The sequence below is a fragment of the Xiphophorus maculatus genome, chromosome 1 (assembly GCF_002775205.1).
Source record: "Xiphophorus maculatus strain JP 163 A chromosome 1, X_maculatus-5.0-male, whole genome shotgun sequence".
Classification (NCBI taxonomy): domain Eukaryota; kingdom Metazoa; phylum Chordata; class Actinopteri; order Cyprinodontiformes; family Poeciliidae; genus Xiphophorus; species Xiphophorus maculatus.
The window spans coordinates 2,206,002-2,233,498 of record NC_036443.1 but is presented as its reverse complement, the minus strand read 5'-3'; the positions used below and the strand labels follow the sequence as shown (position 1 = coordinate 2,233,498).

Sequence of the window (27,497 nt, the reverse complement as noted above, 5' to 3'; positions counted from 1 at the left end):
GCGTGAATGAGAGAGAACAGGCTTTTCTAACGATTTTGTTCATTTGACACAGTGCAGTCTGAAAGCCAACAGCTGAAATTGTAACAAATGTTGCAATTTTGGTCCCCAACAGAACAAAGTCTACAGGACTATCAGATATGAAAACATCTTAATCCTCTTCTGAAAAGGTTGGCTAGTTTTGATGAAAGGCTATTGGGTTTCCAGTTATCAATACCTTCTCTATTTTAAGATAATGACTAAAATTTTCTAAGTTTGGGATAATGCTTTGCAATTAACATTTACCCATCTGCTGACCAGCTTTTTGACCGTTTCTGTTGGTATTTGGAAATTTTTCTTTGGTGTTGACATCCAAGTCTTTGAGGCTGGAAGTTCTCTTTGCCTCCTGTTTTTTAGCTTCTCTGGACTAAACTATAAAATTCCTTTCAAGATTCTCTATCAGATTAGAGCTCCAAAATATTCTCTAAAACATTGATATTATTAATGACAGAAGAAACTTCTTGTTAAAATGAAAAAGCTTATTTTAATGTAAATCTACAGGATGCACCAATACTTCTACTTGACCAGGTATAAAGTTGTATGCTGCTACATTGTGACGATCTTTCAGAAAATGCAAATAAAATGATTTTGATGTTCTGTGCTGCAATGTAAAAGAAAATGCAGAAATACAACGGGTAGGATTACAAATATTTAGTATTATTATGGGTTAGGGTTAATATTTCTGGACGGCAGCAGCAGATTAAGAGATGAAGGCAAGCAGGAGAACTGCATGCAGGAAACAACTCATCCCTTTTTGTTCAGTTGTTATTCCTTTCCTTAGCAGGCCAATTCCTGCCTGCAATGGAAAGCAGCAAACAAGAAATGGAGGGAAAAGAGTGGAAACAGATGGAACATACCTCCCCAATTAAACATCAGAGCTTTGTGGTATATCTGTAGTCATTAAGAATCTACAGAAGTTTGTCACATTTATTACTTTTTTATATAGGGGAATCCTGGCATCCCATATTTGTCCATCATTGTTTCAGTCTGCTTTTTGTTCGGCTTCCCCTGGGATAATGTGACAAGGTCATGGCTGACTAGAGTCAAATCTCCAGATTTTTCACTGAATTATTCTATACAACACAACATTTTGAGGAAAAAAAGAAGATAAAGTGTCTATCATGTATCCATTTTTTTATAAAAAAGCCAACTGGGACAAAGTATGTATTCCTTCTTTTTCTGTTTTTTGCTGTTGTAGAGTCCAAGATTCACACAGACTTCTAAAAGAGAGCATGCCAGTGACATGAATGTAACAAAAGGGACCAAAAAGGAATATAACCTTCAAAAATATAATCAAGTCAATGGCTCAGTGTTACAAATGGAAAGTGTAAAGATAAAGTTTGGTCATATACTATAATATACTATGCTCTGCTGTATATTGACTGAAAAAAAATCCCTCAAAAACCAAAAACAAAATGTACTCTGCAAAAAGGGGAAAAAACAGATATGGTTCTGAGGTTTTAGCCCCAATTAAAGCAACCTAAAGCAATTTGGGAGCAGGAAGTCGGACTCCTCTGAACACGTTTTGACTTCTCTCTGAACAACCAAGACAAATCTAGTTGATAATTAGGCCTACTTTCATGAAGCTCCCAGACACTTTGTAATATTTATTCATGCGCAGCAATATGAGGTGAGTGGAGTTCAGCTAGTTGTACGCTTCACAGATTTTTGTGTCAAAACTTGAGGTGTACATAAGGGAAAATCTGTGTGTGCGTGTGTGTGTGTGTGTGTGTGTGTGTGCGCGCGCGGACAGCAGCAGGTCCAACCAGCAGCAGAGGCCCCTCATTCTTCTTCATTAGTGTCGACCGCAGAGGGGCCGACTGTCTACTGCTGTTCCTCTACACGTCTCTTTATCCTGGGCCTACCTCTAACCCTTCTCCCTATGTGGAAGGCATTTCACACAAGTATTCACACCCCCTGAACTCTTTCACATTTTGACACATTATAAGCACAAACTGTAATGTACTTTCACTGGGATTTTTATGTGACAGAGCAGCACAAAGTAGTGCATGAGAACGTTGCTTTTGCTACTAAAATAAAAGGTTACTTCGGGGTACATCTCTACCAGCTCTGCAAAAGAAGAGATTGAAATTTTTGTCTGTTCACAAAATTCCGTGAACATTTGTTGTATATTTGCCAGATGCTCAATAAGTTACTTTAAAACAAAGAACATTAGTAAAGGAAATGGAATTGCTGCGTAAACAGTCCACTTCAAAATAAGAGCATGAATATAAACGTCAAACTACTTTATTTATAGGGGAAACATTTATTTAGGGGAAGCTAAGTACCGCTAAACATTTTCAGATTTAGCAAAGACGCCAAGTGAAAAAATAGCTCGGCTATTAGCACATTAGCAGAAGTGTGCTCAGTGTTTAAAACATCCTCACAGCAAACTAAACCTAACTGTAAGTTCTTTAAAAATAGGCATATTAAATCAGAAATTGCCTAACACAGCAAAAAGTAGAAAAAATTGCTTCATCTTTACCTCTTCTTTAATTCATCTCCCTCCTTCTGTCTCCTTAACTGTTCTTTATACTCAAGCTGCTCCTCATCACCATATTTATCTTCAACTTTTCTGACATTTTTTTATTTTTGTTTGCCCTCATCTTCTTTTCCCACCTCTGCTTGCTCGCATTTTGCCCTTTCGTCTCTTTTCTCCATTATACTCTTTTTATCATTTATGTTTTGTACTATTTCACTTCTAAGTACTCATAACAAGTACAGTTTTTTGCTTTTTCACCCTCTTGCTCTGCCTTTAGATGAAGCCTATTAAAATATCTGTTTCTTTGAACCAATTTCCAGCTTCCACCTGTCAGCACTTCCTTTCAGCTTTCACCTTACAGCTAATTGTTTCTTCTTTATTGCGCTCTTTGGCTTTGCCTTAATGCTATGAAATCTTTCTTTATCTTTCTCCCTTCTCCACTGCTTTTAGTGTTTCTCTAAAAGCCTTTCATCTACCACTATAACCACTGAAGTTTGGCTTTATGTTTATCTTATACTCTTCAATAATCCAGTTACTTATCCTCCACTTCTCCTTTGTGTTTCTCTTCTTGCTTGTTGGTACTGATAGATACCAGTGGAGTGACTGAGCTGTTGTGATCTTTGTTCAATCAGCAACACCACTGACATTAAAGAAAATAGAAAAACAACAACCAAAACAAAAAGAAACCTACAGAAAAAATCAATATTAGATTTTACAGCATTCCACTGTGATTCACTGGCCTTGCTAAAAATCAGCCAACATTCAGACTGAGGCTACAGAAACGTATTTATTGTCAGGCTGTCAACAGCATTTCTGTCTGAAAATACCATCATCAAAAGTTGATGAAGCAATTATTTTTAGCCACTACTTTCAGGTGTCTTACCACAGAGCCTTATACAAATACACCAATCACAACACAGAAAATGGCCGCCAAACAACCAGATGATATTTGTTACAGCTACAGAAAAGAATTTGATGATACTTCTCATCCAACGCCTCATAATAAAGTGACAAAAATAAAAAATAAAGGTGCGGTAGTTCAGCAGAAGAGCTGAATGTGTGTGTGGTGAAGAAACTGGAGAAGTTTGATCCAATACCTCTCTATTTCAATCTTTCTCAAAGAGTGGTTCCTGGAAAACTGGGAGTGAACCCCTACTGGTCTGCAGGCTCAGTATAAAAATTTGGGCTGATATCAATATCCAATATGAATATCGCAGTTATGCTCGATAACCAATATTTACAGATATTAAATATATTTTACTAATGTTTTGACATCTTTGGGTAAAAAACAACGAGAAAGAGATGGCAACAAGATAAAAATAAATATCAGTTGTTTATATCCAGTAATATTTATTTATTGACCAGAAGCGATGTCATGCCGATCCTCTAGTTTGATTCAATGAAAAATTTAGTTCACAAGATGATAAATGAGGGTGGGTTCACAAGAAAGGGAGAGGATCAGATTTTAGTGAAAGTTGAATTTGTAAAAGAAGAATACAGCTGTGCACTTTAGTAAATTTAGTATTTTGGACCAAAGTGCTCTAAACTTGTCATTTGAATGTGAAAGCATGACATCATGTGCAAATGAGAGACGTTATCATTTTTTTAAGTTTGCAGTGAAACAAGATTGGCGCACTGAAAGTGACCTTTAATACCTGACAGCGTCACTTACAGTATATTTAAAAAAAAATGTATTTGCCACAATCAGAATCGCCAGATTAGGCTTTAGAAAGAAGAAAACTGCAATCGATGCACCTCTAAATCATACTGGACCTTCATACAGAGGATCGTTTGAAAAAAAAAACACATAACTCCAACAATCCTACTTCGTGATCTCAGTTTTACCAGCAACCAGAAGACACAATTTTCATGTCCTGTTTTATTATAATTATTTAGCTAACTATATTATGCTAGCTTTGGTCGGCCTCTAAAATTCATGTTTTGTTTCCCAGAACAAAGTTAACTGCTGTCCCCTGTGTCTTAAAACGTATGCGGCCACAAATATCCACATAAACTGAATTTCATTAAAATTTTGGGCTTTGCGAGAAACTGAAAAAACCCCTAAAACTATTACTTTATGGTTTAATTAAAATGTGTCATTCTGTCAGAGGAAAATTTATAGTAAAACTTCAAACGGAATAAGAAGTGACTTCTGTGATTTTCTCCAAGTGGGAATAGAGCCAGATGCACAAACGAAGAAGTGTTTCTAAATCTCCGTCTGGATCCCTCTGCTGTTTTCAACTGAAATGTTTTTCTGCTCTCTGATTGTCTCTCTCACTTCTCTCTGTGTGGTTCTGTTTATTTCCCCCCTCCTCCTCGGTCTGATGGGCAGCTTTAACTTCAGGAGTAACTCCCAGGGTATTAGACCAAAGCCTGCTACACCTGTGTAACCCTCAGCAGGGCTTTGGATATAAATGTGAACGTGTGCATGTGTCTCAGCGGTTGGCCCTGCTTAAGGAGGAAAATAACGGCATTTGACGTTACTGAAGGTGTGAACTTGGAGTTGACCACAGTCTGGCCTTGCTGAGGCTCCACTTGTCTCTCTGGATGTTGGAGAGTAATTACTTATCTCTTGCTTTTGCTTTTCCCCTCCTTTTCTTCTTTCAGCACTTACATGGTGCTGAACACGCCATCTCTCAATTTGTGAGTTTTTATAAATCCAATCAGATTTTACTTTGGGATGCACGATACACTTTTTTTTACTTCCGATGTGGATATTTGAGGTTTAGTATTGGCTGGTACTGATCCAATACAAATTAAGCTGAACTGACTAAAGACACAGACATAAATGTGCTGAATTACAAATTTATTTGGTAACTCTGCACCAGCACAGCTCACTGAAACAGAGATGGAATAGATATGCCATTATAGATCGGGCACATAGTCATAATACACAATCTAGATTTCTTTTCAATATTGGCACCGATACAGATACTGATACCGGATTAATGCATCTGTAGTTATAATAACCACATCACTGCACAAACTAATATGATATGAGCACATGCATTGTTTTGTTACATAGTAAAAGCTGAAACTGTAGATGTAATTCCACTACACTGGCTGATAATTTCATAAAGATCACATTTACTTCAAACAGCTCCTTATGAAGATGGATCTAAAAGCTACTGAATGATGGAATGCAGTTCATTTCCTCATATTTTTTCCACTTATTTTCCCTCTATTGTCTCCCAATTGATTTTTCCAAACTTCTCCCACAGCTTTTTATCCTTCCCCATGTCAGTTCGCCTTATTTCCTTCATCTATTTGCTCTGCTGTAAACCAAGTCTCTGAACCTGATCACAACCTGGCTGCTTCTAAGTCTGACACTAAATAACTTAAGAATCCCACAGTGACTGTAGAAATTCGGTGCGTTTTGTGAATATGTTCGCCTCCGAGAGCGCAGATAAATGACTACAGAAACCCGCCGAGCGTCTGGGCAGCGTGTTCGCATTCCGCGTAGCGGTGAGCATGTCGAGCCGCGCTTCCCAGCGGATAATGACTAGAGGTTATTTGCTTCCACTCCGCTGGCTTCGTGGGATCCTCCCCTCGTTTTTCATCAAATTCGCATGCATTTAAGCAGACTATCACACACACACACGCACGCACACGCCCACATGTGTGTGTATGCGTGAGTGTAGGAAGATGGTTGCATAACCCAGCAGGGAGACATCTGTGATATGAGGCCTGTCCACTGACCCGCTGTGACACTGATCAAAACACATCACAGTCGATTCCTTGGAATGACAAAAAAGAAACAGGACTGATTTCTGTTCTAGTTAAGTTCTCTTTCATCCATTTAACACATAGAAAAAGAAAAAGAAAGATTATGGATCAAAAGAGCACATTCGTTTTTTTTTCTTACATGATGTTGTGAATGTTTGAGAAAAGAAAGATTATTGTTGTGTGATCATACAAAAAATAAAAACAAAAATAACTTAGTTTAAACAATATGAAAACAAAAAAGTTGCATTTTTATGTCACCAGATCGTTCCATCAAAAAAGAGCTTGTTTATTTCACAAAGAGTGAAACAGGCCCCATTTCAAAGAGAAAAATTGTGAAGTCAAATTTCTTTTATGACTTAAAAGATGCAAACGTAAAGCTATGTCTGAAAGGTTCGATGTATACAGAATTTTTATAACACCTGAAGGTAACAGTTACTTGATTGTGTTATAAACTGGAACAGACATAATACTGCCAATGTTGAGCAATCAGATCTTAACTGTGGACTCAACATCTTAATGTATGCATATAAGAAGGTAAAGTGGTGAAGTCATTAAGTTGCCAAAGAAAGACAATAAAATCTTTTCGAGATTAAAATAATATTTTACCCCAACAGCTTCCTAGACAATTGACTAATTTGAGTCTTGCATTCAGGAAAACTACTGCATGTTTTCCTAACATGCTGTGCAGCTCTATCCAGAATCTGCTTCTACACAGGAGGAAAAGTTGTCAGTAAGAACAAAACTAACAGCAACGACTTTTAAAGACACATAATCAGGAAGAAGTTTCAAAAGTTTCCCACCGACAGGAGTGAAAGTTAGCAATGTGCCTCCGGGGCCAATCAAGATGAAAGTCCCGGCTGTGCGGGGTAAAACACGCAGCAATGAATCAAGCTATTCTCACACAACAAACACACACATACACACATTCTCCCTGATCAACTGTAGTAGTGTTTTTCTTTTTTTTCACTTCTTGTTATCTGACATGATAAGCAGCTATAGCTTCAAAATGCCTTTACAGCAGAAGCCTTAGAAGTGCAGGATACCAATACTCTTTCAGCTTCTCATCACTCTCCTCTTATTTTCTCTTTGAGTTTACGGGAATTTTAATCTGCTGCAGTTGGGAACAAACTTCATTTATCTGCAGATGAAGAATAAAGCAGCGGTTCTAACACCATTTCAGACCATGCAAGAAAAAAAGCAGCTAAAAAGACATCAGTGTTAGTAAAAGCATGTATACTGTAACTTTTTTGGTTTCCCTTGATGCTTAAAATTAATTGCTTATTGGCTGACCACAAATAACAAAAGCAGTTTTAATGGACAGGTAAAGTGAGGATTTGTCTGTGCAGCTGTTTGAGGAAGTACTTATGGATGCCGCCATCTATGGACCAACTTTAAAGTCTGTCACAAAATCCTAACACGAGGGCAGCTAATGAAAAGAAAGAACAAATAATGGCGATGGCCATTCTGTGGAGAATTGACTGTCTGTCTTGATGCGTAGTCAGAGCCATGAGTGGTGGGCTGTGTGGACGCAGCCATAATGGCAATAAAAGATGTTTCTACCTAGTTTTTATTCAGGAGGCTGAAAACAAACTCATGCCAAACATTTTATACTTGTTACAAATTTGAAAATCGTTTTATTTTCCTTTGTGACAATTTTGCTCTACTTTGCATACAAATACCACAAAAAATCCCAAAAATATATGTTGGAGTTTGTTTTGGAAATTGATCAAATGTTCAGGTGGTGTGAATACTTTCACAAAGCATAACTCCTAATATAATCAACAAAAGGTATTTGTAGCTGAAATATTAAGCAAAAAGCAATCATTTCTGGAGCTTGAGAACGACTTCCTGGTCTCTAAATGAGAAATAAAGTTTTCATAAGCCGTTTTAGAGATTAAAAAGATTAAATATGCCAAAATATCAAATGGCAAGGCACATAATCCGGCATTCTTATTACAAAATCCCATTTGTACTCAGATAATATAGAGCACAAGCAATTTGATTTAATATCTTTATACAGTCCAAATGTAGAAACTGAAGTTATTATTGCTGCAACCATCATTACATTTGCTTCAGTCCCAAACCTCACATACTCACTGCAATGCTAATGCAGTTAAGATCACATTCAGAATGTATCAAAAGGCAGAATAACACTATCTGGGGTTTATTGTTTTGTTTTTCTGACTCTGCCTTCTTGTGATTCCCCAAGTTTTCTGACTCTGCCTTCTTGTGATTCCCCAAGTTGTCCCAAAATTAGCTCTCTGGTGACAAGGTGAACTTATCTTAAAGTAACGCTGTCATTCTGAAAAGCTGTCATTTTCACAACTTTCAGAGGAAAACAGCACAGATTCTGCTGAGGAAACTTTGATTTTGTATTTTCACATCAGATATTCGCTCTGCAAGCTGTTATCAATGACATTTCCCAAGCACACACTCTGACAGCAATTATTATCGCTCGCAGTCTTTCACTTCTCAGGAATATTGTTGGAAAACACACAGGAAAATGTGTCTAAACTAAAAAAAAAAGGACCCCAAAAAGTTCCCCAAAAGTTCATTAATGTGCCACTGGAAACATTTTTATTCTTGTTGTTCCACTTCTTTGAATTTATTAAAGATTCCTCATCCTGCATCATAAAAGCAAATCAACCTAAACTAGCTCACACAGATGATGAATACACCATCCATGCAGATATAGTCCTAGTCTATATCCTCCTCTGATATTCCTATTTCTACCCCTTCCAGATTTAGAGAAAAAAAATCTCACCTTCTTTGCAGCATTTATACACTGCATGTATTCTTTAACCAAGTCTGAACAGTTTAAGGTCTGGTCTTTGTTGTCCTTGTAGCAGGATAAAATCTGCGCCTGCAGGCCAGGACACACAGGAGCCGTGTTTCGAGACCTGCAGAAAAAAAACACAGAGACAAAAACACAGAGACGGATTTATGTTTAGAGAGACAAAGAACTACATTTTCTCTCCTGTACATAAATGTGACTGACTGCTGCAACATAAACCAGTAAAGCTGCAGGAATGAGTTGTGGACTTTATTGCCTCTCTGTCTGATATGTGCAGTTGGAAGGGGCAGACATAGCAACTCGACTGCAGTGAGACATCGTTCCTACCAACTAAAATGACTTTTCATCACCACTTTTGGATATTATTTGATAAATTACTGCCTACCCCAAGTCAATTTAGGGTTATCCAGTTTCCAAAACACTGATTTCACTGTTTAAATCTCAATCACGGTCAAGAAATCTAATATTCAGAGCATCCAAAATTAGAATCCCATCTTCAGTGCCTTCAAAATGTGCTGAAATTTCAAGGTTTTCTGCAAAGAGCTGTAACTGTTTTATAATCAACCGTTTACAGAAAGTGGGTAAGAGTTAAGGTCGGTTTAGCGTCTTAAATAATTATTATTTGCAAACTGATTCTACTAAAATGTGTTAAGGGTTGGTCAATATGTATCTATTCAGAGAAGTGAAATCACATAATATGGATTAATCAATTACAGATGGGTTATTTTACAGTCATTAGAATTTATTTTAAACAAGTTGAAGACTGCAAACTTTTAACTGAGAAAACAACAGAGTGAATTTTGTAGTTTTCCCACAGACACTGTCTTGTCTCCTTGTGAACCCAGTGTTGTTTTCATCTTCATCTTGTCAGCTGGATTAATCATTAATCGTTACAACAAGCGCTAATCGCTTGACAGACTACCCTTAAAGCCCCAGTTTCATTTTAACATACAATTTACATGTTGGAGAGGAAATGGAGCTGCAATGTAAACAGTCTTCACCCCTTCAAAATAAGAGCATGAATAAACGTCTAACTACTTAAAGAATTCTTAAAATGTGTTATCAGTGTAAATTTTTTGGAGTAAAGGTGAATACATATGTTTGCTCCACATTTGAGGTTTTTATTTATAGGAAATTGCAAGCAATGTTCCTGCTGCCTTCTGTTGGTTTGTTGAATAAAACCTAAATAAAATGCATTGTGCTTGTAAAATGTCAAAAAAAATCATGTAGGGTAAATATTTGTACCAATATTTATTGCAGTTTTTGGTTGTCTTAAACTGTTTTCAACTGAATTTATTTGGAAATATTCAATTAGGGAAACTTTAGTATGTTAAATGTATCCAAAGTTAGCAAAAGCGCTAAATGAAAATGCAGCATTAGCAGAACTATGCCCTCCATTAATTATAACATTAGGATTAATGTAATAACATCCCAACATTAGTCCTAACATGGCTTAATGTTAGGATTATGCCATCCTAACATTAATGTTACAAATTAATGGACACCAATCAAACCTGTGATACAAATGGTTTCTATGATCTTTTTAAAAGATATTTAGGATCTGTTATGATTCATTTTTAAATGTCTACCCACACTCAGTAAGACAAGAGTTGTTTTATATTTAAAGTTTTTAAAGCATGTTCAATCTCACTTCTTCTTCTAGTGTGACAATTCTTCAAGATTTAAAAAAGGTCTACTGAGAATTGAAGTGTTTAAATAGAAAAAAAATGATAAAAGAAAGATGAAAAACAAGTTACGGCTCCACCGATGGGAACCTGCTTAACAACGAGTGGGGTGGATGGTACGTGCTTCACTGTAAATCACACAATTAGCTCTAAATCACACTTAATTGAGTGGGTAGGCTCATTCTGATCAAATACAGCAAAAAAGTGAGCTCTGAGAGATTGAATTAGCTGAGCTTAATTTGATATGTGGGCTGTATTATAATTTTTTTTCTCTGGCTGTCTATCTGTGTGAGTGTTAAGGATGACGGCTTTGCTGCCTCGACGTCTTGCTGTAATAGATTCTGACTGATTGAAGTAGAGACAAACGAGCTGCGTACGCCCACACAGGTACAGGGAGGCACGTGTACGAATGCACACACTCTACTTTAGAGATCAAAAATCACACACACACTTTATGTGGCATCGTGTTAATGCTTTACTCCTCGCACACACACCTGCTCTGAGAGGGGCGTTTAACGGCACGTTTAATTGAAAGCTAAATTAAAGACTCATTTTGCTTTTGACTGTGGAGGAGAGCTGACCTCAGTCATTTCAATTACAGCGTGCCTGTATCTGCACGGACGCTAGCAACAACAGAGTTTATCTGGGTGGCGACGTTTAAAGAGGAAAAATACACGTAAATGATGAGAGAAACAGGAAAAAAAAAACAAATTGAGATAAAGTGATGGAGAAGGCAAGAAGAAAGGATCCAATGGCATTCCGTTAGATAATTGTTTAAAAAGATGACAGCCTATCAGATTCACACAAATGCTTCTCCTTTATGTTGCCAGTTTAATCCTCCTTCCTTCACTCTTATTTTTTGTCTTCCCTCCAACTTGGGTCTTTTTTGCTTTTCCGACTCGCCTCCTCCTTCCTGGTCACCGCATTAACTACACAGACAGTGCGACACCAAAGCACGCCGTCTTTATCTCCTTCGCACCCCCCTTCTATTTGAGTCCACAGAAGATAAGAAACTCTCCTTTAATTTGAAATAAATGGCCTTCATCAGGGAAGCTGAAGCCTCCTGATAGTGCTACGAGGTTTATTAAAGGCGCTTGAAGCAGAAAATTGGTTCAGCTGCAGCAAAAAAGCTAAAGCTCTGTCCACATTCTACACCAAATTGAAGGTGAGGCTTTAAATCAACAGTATTAACTGAAGCGCTTGCAGAAATAAATAATAAAAAGCGAGCTGGATGTGGCGAGGGTTTCTTTTTTCCCCTCTCAGCTGAGTGGCGTACAGAGCCGTAGCTGTTAAATGTTTTAATGCGTGAGGAAGCATTCGTTGTTTGGAGGGGAGGGAGCTCTCCACGCATCTGTAAGCAGCAAATATGACAAAACATAAACAGCGAGATTAGTTGCTTAATTAATGGCGCGGTTCTTTATATTTAATCGCCGACGGAGAAGACAGTAGTGGGTGGAACAGACGAGGCCTCAGACTTCTGGACCAAAAACTGAGAAAAACAAAAAAAAAAGATGGAAACGAAATGAATGAAGACAAACTGGAGAATAGAGAAGACACAGAAACATGCAGCAAACTACAAAGTCATATGGCAAGGCTACAAGGCTGATAAGGAAGATGCTTTTATCGCCTCCGAGTCAAGCTACGGATGAAGAGTGATGCTTTTGTGTCTCCCTTAATGGCTCTGGCTAAACATATAAAGCTCTGTTTTTCCCCACGCATCATTTTATTTCTGTCCTTTCAACTACAGAGGACAGGAATCTGCACTGTGTTTTAGAGTAATTAGAAAATCTTATTAACATCTCAAAGAGTCAGACCCACACAAAAGGCAAACAGAGAAAAGACAATTTCAGACTCATTTTATGACTATGACAGGCTACGATTTTGGGCTTCTGGCTTTATATTTTATTTTCATACAGTAATCAGACTGTGGAACCTTAGTGAAATAAAAGGGTAGAAAAAGCTCAACTCATGCAACACAAAGAGTTGAGAACGTCGACAATTTGATTATTTAAACATGTTTAACTTAAATAATTGTCAATTTCTGATTTTATTGGACAATAAATTGTCCCAGAAGTTATTGCAATGAATGATAATATTTTTGTTTTCAGAACATTTTCAACTAATAAAATGGTGATGACATAATTCTAGAACACATTCTCAAAGATCAATAAACTGTAAATTCTAATGAACATTTAAAAGTGGAAGACATTTTAAATATCTAAAATAAATAAAACAACAAATAAAATAAACTACAGAGTTTCTGTAAACAAAATTTTCAAAAATCTATTTTGAGACCAAAGCAGCAGACAGAAGACTTTTATCCTGCAGCTTTTGGTAGAAAGAGAGAAAAGAGAAAACCAATAAATCTTGCAGATGGAAATTATTGACCTTGTTTTAATTCATTATGAGATTAATTAATTTATTGCTTGTTGCAATTGGAAAGCCCTAGTAAAGATATGGATATTCAGTTTTTATTACAATAGCACAATCTTGCACAGAGGAATCCAAGCTTTAATTTGAGTGCATTTGTTCTACGGAGAAAATAATTGTTCTGAATCAAAACAATCACTGGTGGAGCAATTACTGGTTCCTCAAACAACTCTGAATTTGTCCGCCATGACTTTCTGTTTTCCTGGGGTATAAATAAGCAATGACACAGAGGCCCATTTCTTTTAGCTGCAGGTCCAGGATAATTATCTTCTCACCACACATAGTGAGCAGGAGCGTAAGAGAGACAGAAACATCTCAAAAGCTCCCTATTAGAGAGCTGTGGCAAAGAGTGGCATCCTCGGATCACCATAGCAACCAGTGGAAAATTGTGCTTTGGTCAAATGAGCAACCAAGGCTAAAGTCTGGTTTGGCACGAGACAAGGCCTGAATATGTGGAAAAGCTTGTTAGATAGTCATGAATGTCTGGTAGGCTCCAGCAGAAAACTGAAAATGGATCGGCTCTATCAGAAGGATAATATACAAAATCTATGGCATATAGAAATAACTTACCAGACATAAAGTGGACCTTTTGTCATGACCATGTCAGTTTCCTGACCTAAATCTTGTCAAACACCTGTGGGATGAGCTGAAGAGAAGAGCGGACTCAGACAGTCTACAGAGAGATTGTGCAAATAGAAACAGCTAAAGATGCATCTCTCTGTATGAGTCCAACATGTGAAATGTTGTAAGCTTTGAGTAAATGCTGCTCAGCTGGCTAACAAGAGCTGTACAAAGAATTTTTAGCAATATAATTACCATTATTATTCTACAACACAGGATTTTTGTTTCCTAAATTAAATAGTTGTACTCCAATTAATGCTTGGATTATTCAACATGTTTTGTATAAGCAGCAGCTAAATTGGAAATACTGTAGTTTTAATCATTTTAACTCTCCTGCAGTGTTAGAATGATGCTCAGGAGGAGAGCTGCAAATGTCACGGTGGGACAGCGGGGAAGCAGGTAGGGTTTTCCTGTCAAACCATCAGTTCCTGAAACCACACTAAAAAACCTTGTAAAATCGCACCCAGTGTGACCTCGCCGGACCGCGCACATGGTAAAAAGATCAGAGTCTAACTGACCTCATCTCTTAAGACCTCAGGAGGGTTAAAAATAGTTAAGGGTGTTTCTAATCTCAGGACATAAATTTGTTAATGTGTGATTTATTTCACACTAAATAAACAACTCAAAGGATCCCTGCTAAGTTTAAACACCAACAGAGTCGACCATGTTAGGCAACAATAAATGGACTTATGGATAATTCAGTCTTGCGAATGCTAACTAATATTTATCAGGCTCTTAAAATGCTACAAATTTATACAACTATTGTTAAAGCCCAGTTCACCAGTCAGATAAAACAGGGATCTGTCAGTCTGTGTTTTGTGTCTGTCCTCACACACTGTATGACTGCAGCAGCCATACATCACACCTTGCTCACAGTTCCAGTTCACACCAGCCTCCTTTGCTCCTGTGGGTATGTACTGTATGTGTTACAGGGCTTGAAACAATCCACGTCTGCTCCGCTTACACTAGTATATAACACAAGTACTGCTGAGTATGTTTTTTGTGTGGGTTTGAGAGACGGTTTGACAGTTGACACCTTAACACCCAAGACTTGACATCTCCAAAGGAGCAGAGGCACTCAGGTTCTGTCTCAGGTCTTTGCTTAGATTTTGTAAAGGCACAATTTTCAGATCGTATTGACGCACAGAGGCACTTTTTATGGCTCAGACTTCTTTATCCACTGTGAAATTGCAAATGAGTAAATAAAAAGCCAGTAAAAAACATTAAAAACCTACTGCTGACTGATTTATCAAGACTACTTCAAACTATTACAAAAAAGTCTCACTGCTTAGATCAGTGGTGCCCAAAGTGGGTCCTTGAGGGCCGGCATCCTGCATGTTTTCGTTCTCTTCCTGGTGGAGGTAAACCTTTTTAACAAATCAATGTTCTTCTTAGGCCTTTTAATGAGACATCATTTGGTCCAGGTGCCTTAAACCAGGGAGAGAACAAAAACATGCATGATGCCAGCCCTCCAGGACCCACTATGGGCACCACTGGCTTAGATGAAAAGTAGAATAAAAAGAAAATTGATTTAGAATTTTAACACCATGCTGTTCCTCCTTCTCTCCCACTAATTTCAGGTGAAATTAATCCACTTGACATCTTTGAGTAAATCCATACAGATTTAGGCCAGTGTTAAAAGAGCAAGAAAACATACGCAATAGTGTTCACCAAAAGAAAAGTCACATTTTTGCTTTAGTTCTTTAAACTCTGATTGCTTAAAGTGAAACAGCACATATGTACATGCTGAACCCAGTTTATAACCCAAATCTTAAATCTAAACTTGGGAAACAGTGGTTCTCGAAGGATAAAAGCAGACTGAGTGAAAATCATGGAGATTCTGTGAGTATAAGATAATAAAAAATATGAAACTCTCCCTGGACTACAAGCAGAACCTTGGATGGGATCAGCTGGAAACGCTGCATCCTGCTGCATGGTGTGTGCAGACTGAATGAGGTAGGCTGATCTCTAACATAATAAGGATGTGTTGGTTCTGTAACATTTATATCATTTTAATAAACTTTTCATTTGTTTATCTGTGTAGGAGTTGCTTAGATTGTTTTGTTCTATGATGCCATTTCAGGAAATTAAAAAAAAGACAAACAAAAAAGTCTTCTGAAACTACCTTAAATTACACACAGTAATTATACATCACTAGCCAACCCTAGTCGGAGAGAAAATGTATATCCATGTATTCTTTAGGGAGATTTACAGATATAAAAATCTGGACTTGGGTCAACTCTCTTATTGACAAAGAGTCAGACAGAACACGGTGAGACGATCCGTTCTCCTGATGAAAAAAGAGAGACTCTTCAGCTGTACATAATATGAACTGGCATCAGTAGGTGAACACAGTTCTTCCTTAGTGCTGCTGAGAAAATACTCACATTTCAGCACTAATATACGTATATTGTAGATAGTAATGTCCTTGTTGAATTCACACACTGATAAGTACCTTCATTTAATTGTGACCAAGCCATTTTTCTTTGAAATCAAATGTCACCTGAATGTTTCACTGTGTTTAACCATTAACCTGAAAATCTTGTTCTGTATTTTTTAATATTTGCTTTGTTGACATTGTACTTTTAATTAAAAGGGGATAACAATGAATTACAAATAATTACTTTTTATTGTTATTTTCTTTCTTCATGGTATTACTGAAGTGTGTAAATTGACTAATTACACTTTGACAGATTTAGCCTCTCGTTAAACTGGGTTAATTACCTGCTGGCTCTGACTTCAGATTGATTACTTTTAAATTCAACTTTTACAAAAGTCAAACCTCAAATTTATAGCAGATGCATTTTTTTTGTAAATTCCAATTTGCCGAGTTTGAATAGGAAAGAATGTAACATTTTGTACTGATTTGTAAAAGCCAAGAGGTGCAAACTACTAAATGGATCCACATATAAAACCATATAGCCAGGCAAACAGGCTCTGTCTTATCTACTGAGGCAGGAATTGACTTTTGACATGCTGGACGCTTCCCGAACAGACTGCTTTACCATTACTGGTCTGATTAATCCCGGTGCTGTGGTGAAAAAGAGAAAGGGAAAGATGTTAACAAGAGGGAGCGCAGGAAAGGTGAAGTAGAAAACAGCTAGAGAGAAAGGGCTGCTTCTTATCTTCAGCTTGTAGCTTGTATGCACCTGCACCTTGACAGCTTTTCAATTGACTGAAGGTACACATCCTCTCCTCCTCTATCTTGTATCTGTACACTCCTTCAATCATCCTCTACCATCCCTCCGTATTTATCGCATCCACAGCCAGGGAAAGAGGGTCTTCTATATACTGGTGCTCAGACTTCACTTTGCCTCTTGTAAACGTATACGAGGAGGTCACAACAACGGCTGAGATGAATGAATGGGCCTGCATTTAACAGAACAAATCATGTTGTAATGATTTTTTTGTATTCTGTCCACTGACATGAGGAAAGACCAGAAAGAGTTACTGGTAATTTTCGAAAATGATGAATTGTTGAGAGCAACTTTCAAGGATCATTATTCTGCCATTAAAATTCAATTAAATATTGATTATCCAAACTGTGTGCGCATGAAAACGATCTCGTACTCCACACAACCTTACAGACGTGTACAGGCCTTTGGGTTGTAAAGATTTGAAAATAATCATTTTAGACAGTTTTTTTCACAAAACAATCATTTGGGGAAAAATATAGGAAACAAAAAGTTTAAATAACCTGGTAACATAAGGTGCAGACCCTTAATTTAACACTTTAATGAAACAAGTGACTCAATTTCATAGTCTTTACTGTAAAGTTTAAATCCAGTCTCAGAAACCATTAAGCCTGACCCAAACCCATAGACATTGTGTCTGAGCCCGATGCAATCTGACTAACTTTCATTAGAGGCCCGAGTCCAAAGTAAACCAGATATTTTTTTTTGTTAAGATTTCACTGCTTTTGTTTTCAGGCTATAATTTGAGGAAGCAGTGTAACTTTATGGATAAATTAGTTTTGTTGTTTAATGTCTTCCCTCTCCTTTTTGCCCCTGCAGGGTGAGTCAGGTGCAAAACTTCTGGGATGTGTGACTGATAGGAGTGGAACAGGATGCAGCTGCATGTGTTTTGCGCAGTGTGCTGTGCTTGTTACAGTCTAATTAACTTCTGCACCTTAATTTCTTTAGTTCTTCAAAAGAATAAACTCTCTACTCCTCTATATAGACTACAGTATATACAAGTAGATTAACTATCTTTATACTTTATACTGTGCATTTCTGCTTAATTTTCTCTGTGCTGTTCATTTTCTGATCTTAATAAATCGGCCACAGAAGCCCAAGTTTGACCTAATCTGACCATCAAGCAAATCATTTTGGCCTCGCACAAATGTCAGGTTGGGTTTGGGTCAGGCCCGGGCCATAAGCCTAAATTCTACTTCTTAGGTAGCATCTATTACCATCCCACATGTTGACTTGATAATATTTGCAAAATCCTTCTAAATTTATCAGCTTGTGGGATCTTGTGCTGTCAAAATGTATTTGTAACTTTAGCTAATTTCATCCAACGTTTTCTGAGCTCCCAGTTCCATCTGAAGAAAAACAACCCCAGAATGTGATGATGCTTCTATCACAGTTTTTTTTTACTTTGGTTATCCCTTGATGATGCTGTGTTTTAATAACAATAAGCTTGGTTGAACCACAATACATCCTCCCACAAAGTTTTAAACCACTTTAAATAGGTATGAATGTGAAGAAAGAATAGTTTCTGCAGCTTCTGAAAAGCTGCCGTCAATCTTCTCAACAGTTTTTGCCTAGTGTGACGTAACACCATAACACCTTGTCTTTTCATAAATTGTGGGGAATAAAAAAAAAAAGGTTTTTTGTTTTGCTCTGTGAAAGCCACAGTTAACATACTGCAATTACGTTAATGTTTGGAGAACCTTACTAAGACAGTAGTTGTTTATTGCAGATTCATTTTTTATTGTTGGTTTTGGTTTATAGTTGAATTGTACAGAATATATAATACATTAAGCTGGGAAAAAACACAGATGATTTATCATGTATATTGGAAAGGGTGACATTAAGTTACATCTAAGACTTTTGAAAACTTTTACAGTTTATTTTTTAGTTAGTTAATTCCTTAACTCGTGAAACTCATCAACTTTTTCACCCAACAATTCAAAAGTTTGGAATCACATACAAATTCATTTGTTTTCCCACAGATAAACACAATTTCATGCAATACACAAACATTTCATCCAGTTTAAAAACACTGTAGAAAGATGCAATTTTTCTTCACAGGCTTATTATCATCATCTGCCAGTCCTCTGCATCAATAGTGATTCTGCTAATCACTGATAAGCTAACTGATTATTAGAAAACCCTTCTGAAATGGTGAAGCAAAGCTGAAAACTGGTGCATTAATGAGGGAGAAGAGGGGAGCAGCATTCTGTAGGTTAGCTTAGTGTCTGAATAATCGGAAGATGTTTGTTTGTTTACAGGCTCCAAGTGGACAACATGACAGAATTAACTTTGTTTGGGGAAGAAGCAGTTATAAGTCTTTCTAAAGGAGATTTCAAATATTCATAGATTTCAATTATACGCTGGCAGTTTTGGTTCCTAACTTCCATGAATACCAGGTTTTCCACTGGACTCCTTTCAGAAACCAGTCCAAACAAGGACAGAAAAATTAAATCGTTATGGAAATCTGCAATAATATTTTCAGTTCTGACTCAAAAAAAAAAATCAGCCGTTAGTGAACATCTTAGGTTTTCTGGGAGTTGCTTCCAGAGCTGAGGAGAATAAATCACACTCTGCTCATACAGTAAACACAAGACCTCGGTAAAGATGCATTGTTAAAGATGCACTACGCTGAGGGAACTGGTAGTATATAATGTAACAAGAAAGTTTGCTTTCAATTCCATAAACAAGTAAAAAAATAGATGCCTTATTTTAAGACTTTTCACATTTATGTTTCATGTCTGCAGAAACTGATTTGGATGGATGAAGTGACAGGCTCAAATGCTTGGCATAAAACTATAACATTTTGACTCCAAAACATGTCAAAAAACAAACAAACCCAAAAAATCCCAGAAAATTGTTACAATTCAGCATACAAGATCCCACTCAGGGAACCGTGACTTAAAATTTCCTTCAAAATATATAACTGAAGCATACTTGTTAGATTGAATCATAAGTAGAAGGCATTCTTTAACCAGGGCTGTTGATTTAGCTTGCCGATGTTTGCAGTGTTTGCAGAGCTACTGCTGCACAATCGTATCCTTGACAGAGGCTGGGAGTCTATCTGACACAGGCTGCTATTAAGCCTTGTTCCAACACCGCTATAACAGACAGCTGGTCTAGTTAGGATGGCTCGGATGATAACCTGGCCAGTCTGACATGGGCATCTGCCCGACTCGTTGTGGCCTCATTCTAATGCTTTATGCTCTGGAGAGAAAGATTTCCTCCTGACACATTCACATGCAACATATCCTCTAGAAACACAACAGGAATGGGGCAAGTCAATTCTTTTTATTTTGTAAATCAACAGCTAGATGTACTTTGTCATCTTCACATGACAGATATTTCTTAGGGAGAGAACATTCTGCACCAGGTCTTTAAGGGATTCATGGTTGTTAAGTCAAATGGCAGAACCACCACAAACTCAATTTCTAAAATGTGTTTCTTATTATTTTTCTACGATGCTAGTCTGACTTTCAGGTATTTGGTTCAGTCAGCAGTCGGCCACTAGGCAATCTGTACATGTAGCTTTAGAGGCACCAGGAGGAAGGAAGATGAGAAAAATATATATAACAAACAAAACAAAAAAAATGAACAATTTTTAATCAGAAAATATCAATTTTTAATAATAAAATCTCTATTTGACATCATATATCCTTTTGATTGGCTGCCAGTCGAATTTATCAAGCTGCTTTGCTCCTCAAGCTAGCAGAAAATGGTCAGCTACGCTAGGTGACAATCAGTGAGGTGAGGCAGCATTTATGATAGACAAACGCAATAATTATTGAGAACACAGCATAAAAGTAGAAAAATATTGTAAAAGTTGATGTTTCTTACAGATTTTGTAGGATTGTCTGTTGGTTTGTAAAGAAGGGCCCCAGCCAGAAGCTAGTGCTGTTTGGAAGGCCCTGGCATGCAAAAGTTTGGGAATCCCATATTATTTTATTGTATTAAATGTTGAGAAAATATGTTATTTATTTTGATCCTTATATTTTAAACAACTTACAGTAATGAAAGCAAAATAGTCTTTGCATCAAAACCACATTTCCATCTAAATTAATCAGAGTAAAATTGATGGAAAATTCAGAATAAAATATGCACACCACTGCTAAAGGGCAAATTTTTCAAAACATTTCAATCTGATTGACTAAAAGCAAAAAACTCATGATAGGAAATGTAGATAATGAACATTAATCTGTGTAAAGATCAGTGCAGACTCAATGTCTGCATTAAGAACTTAGAATCGCTCTGGTCTAAATACTTAATAATCAGTGCAACATAACTTCTCGACTTTTAATTTTTTGAAATTATTAATAAAAAATAAGTTGGTAGAGAGTTTGTAAGGTGGAGCAAAGAAGAAATGTACAGAAAGTCAGAAAAAGAAAGGCTGGAAATGTTACTGTAGTTGTTCTGGTTATGCTCCACTGATTTTTGACATTCTGAGCACAGCGAGTTGCAAACCTTGTTCTCAACTCAGCACATAGATGAAAGCATCCACACAAACATGCAACTCACTCAAACTTACTGTTCAAGAGAGCACAGTTTCTAGTGCAACGATTAACTAGTGAATTGCCACACAGCACAGACTTATATACCAGAACATAGAGGTAAAGCATTGGTATAGATCACATGTGTCAAACTCAAGGCCCGCGGGCCACATGTGGCCCGCTACGTCATTTTATGTGGCCCTCTCCCCCCCACCACCGTTTTACAGCCCCATTGATTGACTTAAAATAGGTTTTGAGCACGAATTGACTACAAACTACATCTCCCATAATGCCTTCAAATTCTTACCAGCCAACATTACGGCTTCTCGCCACTAGAGTGCAGCAGAGTCACCTCAAGCTGATTATTAATTTTCCCAGCGAATAAAACTGAAACATCGACAAGCCTCCTCCATGGGCTGCCACCTTATCGTGGTGGAGGGGTTTGAGTGTCCCAATGATCCTAGGAGCTATGCTGTCTGGGGCTCCATGCCCCTGGTAGGGTCACCCAAGGCAGACAGGTCCTAGGTGAGGGACCAGACAAAGCGCAGCCCGAAGACCCCAATGATGGATAAAAACATTGGACTTGGTGTTCCCTTGCCCGGACGCGGGTCACCGGGGCCCCACTCTGGAGCCAGGCCTGGAGGGGGGGCACGATGGCGAGCGTCTGGTGGCCGGGCTTTTACCCATGGAGCCCGGCCGGGCTCAGCCCAAAGAGGAAACATGGGCCCCCCCTCCCATGGGCCCACCACCCGTGGGAGGGGCCAAAGGGGTCGGGTGCAGTGTGGGATGGGTGGCAGCAGAGGGAGGGGACCCTGGCGGTCCGATCCTCGGTTGCAGAAACTGGCTCTTGGGACGTGGAATGTCACCTCTCTGGTGGGGAAGGAGCCGGAGCTAGTGCGTGAGGTCGAGAGGTTCCGGCTAGAAATAGTCGGTCTCACCTCGATGCACGGCTCTGGTTCTGGAACCAGTCTCCTTGAGAGGGGCTGGACATACTTCCACTCTGGAGTTGCCCAAGGTGAGAGGCGTCGGGCAGGAGTGGGCATACTTGTTGCTCCCCATCTCGGCGCCTGTACGTTGGGGTTTACCCCGGTGAACGAGAGGGTAGCATCCCTCCGCCTACGGGTGGGGGGACGGGTTCTGACTGTCGTTTGTGCTTACGGGCCGAACAACAGTTCAGATTACCCACCCTTTTTGGAGTCCTTAGAGGGGGTACTGGAGAGTGCTCCTCCTGGGGACTCCCTTGTTCTGCTGGGGGACTTCAACGCTCACGTGGGCAATGACAGTGAGACCTGGAGGGGCGTGGTTGGGAGGAACGGCCCGCCCGACCTGAACTCGAGCGGTGTTCTGTTGCTGGACTTCTGTGCTCGCCATGGATTGTCCATAACGAACACCATGTTCAAGCATAAGGGTGTCCATATGTGCACTTGGCACCAGGACACCCTAGGCCGCAGTTCGATGATCGACTTTGTCATCGTCTCATCGGATCTGCGGCCGTATGTCTTGGACACTCGGGTGAAGAGAGGTGCGGAGCTGTCCACTGACCACTACCTGGTGGTGAGTTGGCTCCGGTGGTGGGGGCGAAAGCCGGTCAGACCTGGCAGGCCCAAACGTGTTGTGAGGGTCTGCTGGGAACGTCTGGCGGAATCCCCTGTGAGACGGAGCTTTAACTCCCATCTCCGGCAAAACTTCGAACACGTCCCGGGGGAGGTGGGGGACATGGAGTCTGAGTGGACCGTGTTCCGTGCCTCCATTGTCGAGGCGGCCGATCGGAGCTGTGGCCGCAAGGTTGTCGGTGCCTGTCGCGGCGGCAACCCTCGAACCCGCTGGTGGACACCTTCGGTGAGGGATGCCGTCAGGCTGAAGAAGGAGTCCTATCGGGCCTTTTTGGCCTGTGGGACTCCGGAAGCAGCTGATGGGTACCGGCGGGCGAAGCGGCATGCGGCTCGGGCGGTTGCTGAGGCAAAAACTCGGGCGTGGGAGGAGTTTGGAGAGGCCATGGAGAAAGACTTCCGTACGGCTTCGAGGCGATTCTGGTCCACCATCCGGCGTCTCAGGGGGGGGAAGCGGTGCAGCACCAACACTGTTTATAGTGGGGATGGTGTGCTGCTGACCTCTACTCGGGACGTTGTGGGCCGGTGGGCAGAGTACTTCGAAGACCTCCTCAATCCCACCAACATGCCTTCCACTGAGGAAGCGGAGCCTGGGGACTCTGGGTTGGGCTCTCCAATCTCTGGGGGCGAGGTCGCCGAGGTGGTTAAAAAGCTCCTCGGTGGCAAGGCCCCGGGGGTGGATGAGATCCGCCCGGAGTTCCTTAAGGCTCTGGATGTTGTAGGGTTGTGTTGGTTGACGCGACTCTGCAATGTCGCATGGACATCGGGGGCAGTTCCCCTGGATTGGCAGACTGGGGTGGTGGTCCCCCTGTTCAAAAAGGGGGACCGGAGGGTGTGCTCCAATTATAGAGGGGTCACACTCTTAAGCCTCCCTGGCAAGGTCTATTCAGGGGTCCTGGAGAGGAGGGTCCGTCGGATAGTCGAACCTCGGATTCAGGAAGAGCAGTGTGGTTTTCGTCCTGGTCGTGGAACGCTGGACCAGCTCTACACCCTCGGCAGGGTCCTGGAGGGTGCATGGGAGTTCGCCCAACCAGTCTACATGTGTTTTGTGGACTTGGAGAAGGCGTTCGACCGTGTCCCTCGGGGAGCCCTGTGGGGGGTTCTCCAGGAGTATGGGGTACCGGGCCCTTTGATACGGGCTGTCAGGTCCCTGTATGACCGGTGTCAGAGTCTGGTCCGCATTGCCGGCAGTAAGTCGGGGTCGTTTCCGGTGAGAGTTGGACTCCGCCAGGGCTGCCCTTTGTCACCGATTCTGTTCATCACTTTCATGGACAGAATTTCTAGGCGCAGCCAAGGTGTTGAGGGGATCCGATTTGGTGGCCTTAGGATCTCATCTCTGCTTTTCGCAGACGATGTGGTCCTTTTGGCTTCATCAGATCGTGATCTGCAGCTCTCGCTGGAGCGGTTCGCAGCCGAGTGTGAAGCGGCCGGGATGGGGATCAGTGCCTCCAAATCCGAGGCCATGGTCTTGAGCCGGAAAAGGGTAGAGTGCCTTCTCCGGGTCAGGGGGGGTGTCCTGCCCCAAGTGGAGGAGTTTAAGTATCTCGGGATCTTGTTCACGAATGGGGGAAGAAGGGAGCGGGAGATCGACAGGCGGATTGGCGCAGCGTCTGCTGTCAAGCGGGCGCTGTACCGGTCCGTCGTGGTGAAGAGAGAGCTGAGCCAAAAAGCGAAGCTCTCGATTTACCGGTCAATCTACGTTCCCACCCTCATCTATGGTCATGAGCTTTGGGTCATGACCGAAAGAACGAGATCGCGGATACAAGCGGCCGAAATGGGTTTTCTCCGTAGGGTGGCTGGGCTCTCCCTTAGAGATAGGGTGAGAAGCTCAGTCATCCGGGAGGGACTCAGAGTCTGCTCCTTCACATCGAGAGGAGCCAGTTGAGGTGGCTCGGGCATCTGGTCAGGATGCCTCCTGGACGCCTCCCTGGTGAGGTGTTCCGGGCACGTCCCACCGGGAGGAGGCCCCGGGGAAGACCCAGGACACGCTGGAGGGACTATGTCTCTCGGCTGGCCTGGGAACGCCTCGGGATTCCCCCGGAGGAGCTAGAAGAAGTGGCTGGGGAGAGGGAAGTCTGGGCCTCCCTTCTGAAGCTGCTACCCCCGCGACCCGACCTCGGATAAGCGGAAGAAGATGGATGGATGGATGGATGGATGGATGGATGGACATCGACAAGCTAACAAGCTAAAGAGCGAAGTTCCGTGAAGTTTCAATCGAGGACTTTTACCGTCTCCTGCCCCCTGATTTGATGCCGCAGCTTCGACTCCACGCAGCTCGTGTTTTGTCCATGTTTGGAAGCACCTATCTGTGCGAACAGATGTTTTCAATAATGAATTTAAACAAGACCAAGACCAGATCGCGCATTACTGACGAAAACCTACCCGCCATTTTGCGGATTTCCACAGAATAGAACTAAAACCAGACATCGACGAACTGACCAGGGGAAAACATTGGTAAGCACGAATAAACTAAATTTAAATAGAATGAATGTAAAACCAAAACTCAGTATACTGGAATATGCATATAGTTTATTGATTTTGCTTGTGTTTTGTTTATTTACAGAACACAATGAGGAAGTGTGTGAGTTGGTGACAGGGTGAAGAGGATCAGCTTTGTGTTCAAGGACAGGCAACATCACCTCATTGTTTTGTTCTTATGTGACATACATGTTCGTTGTGTAATAAATAACGAAAAAGTTTTGTGAATGAAGTTGAGAGTTAATATCAAAACTTGTTTTTATTCTTTGTCTGCTTATCTTTAAAGCAGACAAAGATTAATTTTCCCAGGGAATAAAACTGAAACATCAACAAGCTAACAAGCTAAAGAGCGAAGTTTAGCTGAGCAGTTTAAAAATACTGAGCATATTTTTAAACTGAGCAGTAATTTTGCATCCATGCAAATGTAATATTTAAAACTTGAATACATAAAATCAGTCATTTAACAATATGAGGTGTTTAATTTATTTTTAACATTGTATTTTAATACATTTATGCTAGGGTTGCCCAAGTCTAGTTTTCCAGACCTATCACTCTGCAACTTTAGATGTGTTCTTTCTCTAACACACCTGGATCATAAACTCATTCATAGGCCTCTACAGAACTGAGTTGCTGCTAATGAGGGAAGTCAACTTTTTGTCTGGGGTATGTTTTAGCAGGGACGCATCTACAAGTTGCAGTCTGGAGGACTGCACTTGGGCATTCCTGATTTATACCGTCAATGTGGCCCTTTGAGGGTGGCCAATATGCTGAAGTGGCCCTTGGTGAAATTGAGTTTGACACCCCTGGTATAGATGGTGAAAACTAATGAGACGTGTTCGGTCAATGTCATGTTTTACATATATTTTTATTGTAAACACTTGATTTAAATGGATGGGTCATACACAGGGTTCTGCAGAACCTAGTGGTAGTCTGAGCAACTATTTGATTCATGTGTCTGACCACAGATGAACATTCAGAAACATGCCAGACACCAGTTGCATAGGACCAGAACTACACATTTTAGCTTAAGGATCTGCTAGGTGACAAAACCTGCATCACAATGTTTAAGGTGCCTGGCAGACCGTTGGGCTATTATATATGTACCTGATGTGCTCTGCAGTCAAACGAGTGAAAAATGGATCATGCTCATTCAATCTGTGGTCACAGTGGGATCTGCAGAGAGTGTTTGCTTACATTTCCAGGAGTAAAATAATGGACTATTTGTCTGTCCAATGTTCTGTGTTACAAGGAAAGGGCTGGTTATAGAGACAGTCCACTGTGACAACTGGAAAAGATCTGCTGTTTTTAACATAAGAGCACAATAATTTCCAATAGAAGACTGACTTTTAATCATGTAAAAACTATAAAGGACTTTGAAAAACAAAAACTAGACTTCTATGATTCTATTAAACTTCCATTTCATATATTGCATGTCCACTGAGAAGAAGAATGTAAAATTTTCTCTGTATAGAGACAGAGGAAGTTACTTTTTGCTGTCAAATGAGTGCTTGACCATGTTGGGCTGAAAGTTCAACGCTCCAATACTAAATGCCTCCCAGTTGTCAGATAAATAGTCGAGTTATCGAGTCAGAAAAAAGGTTGGCAGTTTGGAGCAGCTTCAAGCACTCAACGTTCAGAGGTGAGTGAATGAAGTTAAGTTATGTGACTCAGATATATAGACTGCAGCTACAGGAGTTTCATACCATAGGTGCTTATTTGTGGTATATTTGTTGTCTCTGAATTGTGACATTTTTGCCCTTCAAGAAAAGTGGGATGCCATGTCTCACCAGACAATAAGTCGACCTGTGAACAGCATGAGATAGAGGCATTGACAACAACAGGAGGCCTACTCTCCACCATTGAAGGCTTTTCTTCCAGTTACATTGTTTGAACTTTCAGGAAATCCTAATTGTATGCTTCTCCTTAAATGTTGTACTTTTATTCTATAATATAA

The 27,497-nt window shown here is 40.1% G+C and overlaps 1 protein-coding gene across 2 annotated transcripts in view; it reads right to left on the bottom strand.

Annotated features, from left to right (window-relative positions):
• Positions 1–27,497, bottom strand: part of LOC102230928 (MICOS complex subunit mic25a-like) — a 74,831-nt gene that overhangs the window by 13,372 nt on the left and 33,962 nt on the right. For both annotated transcript variants that reach the window (XM_023339842.1, XM_023339852.1), the window contains one exon: positions 9,009–9,144. In XM_023339842.1, coding sequence (XP_023195610.1) covers positions 9,009–9,144 — 136 coding nt within the window. The remainder of the gene's footprint in view (positions 1–9,008; positions 9,145–27,497) is intronic.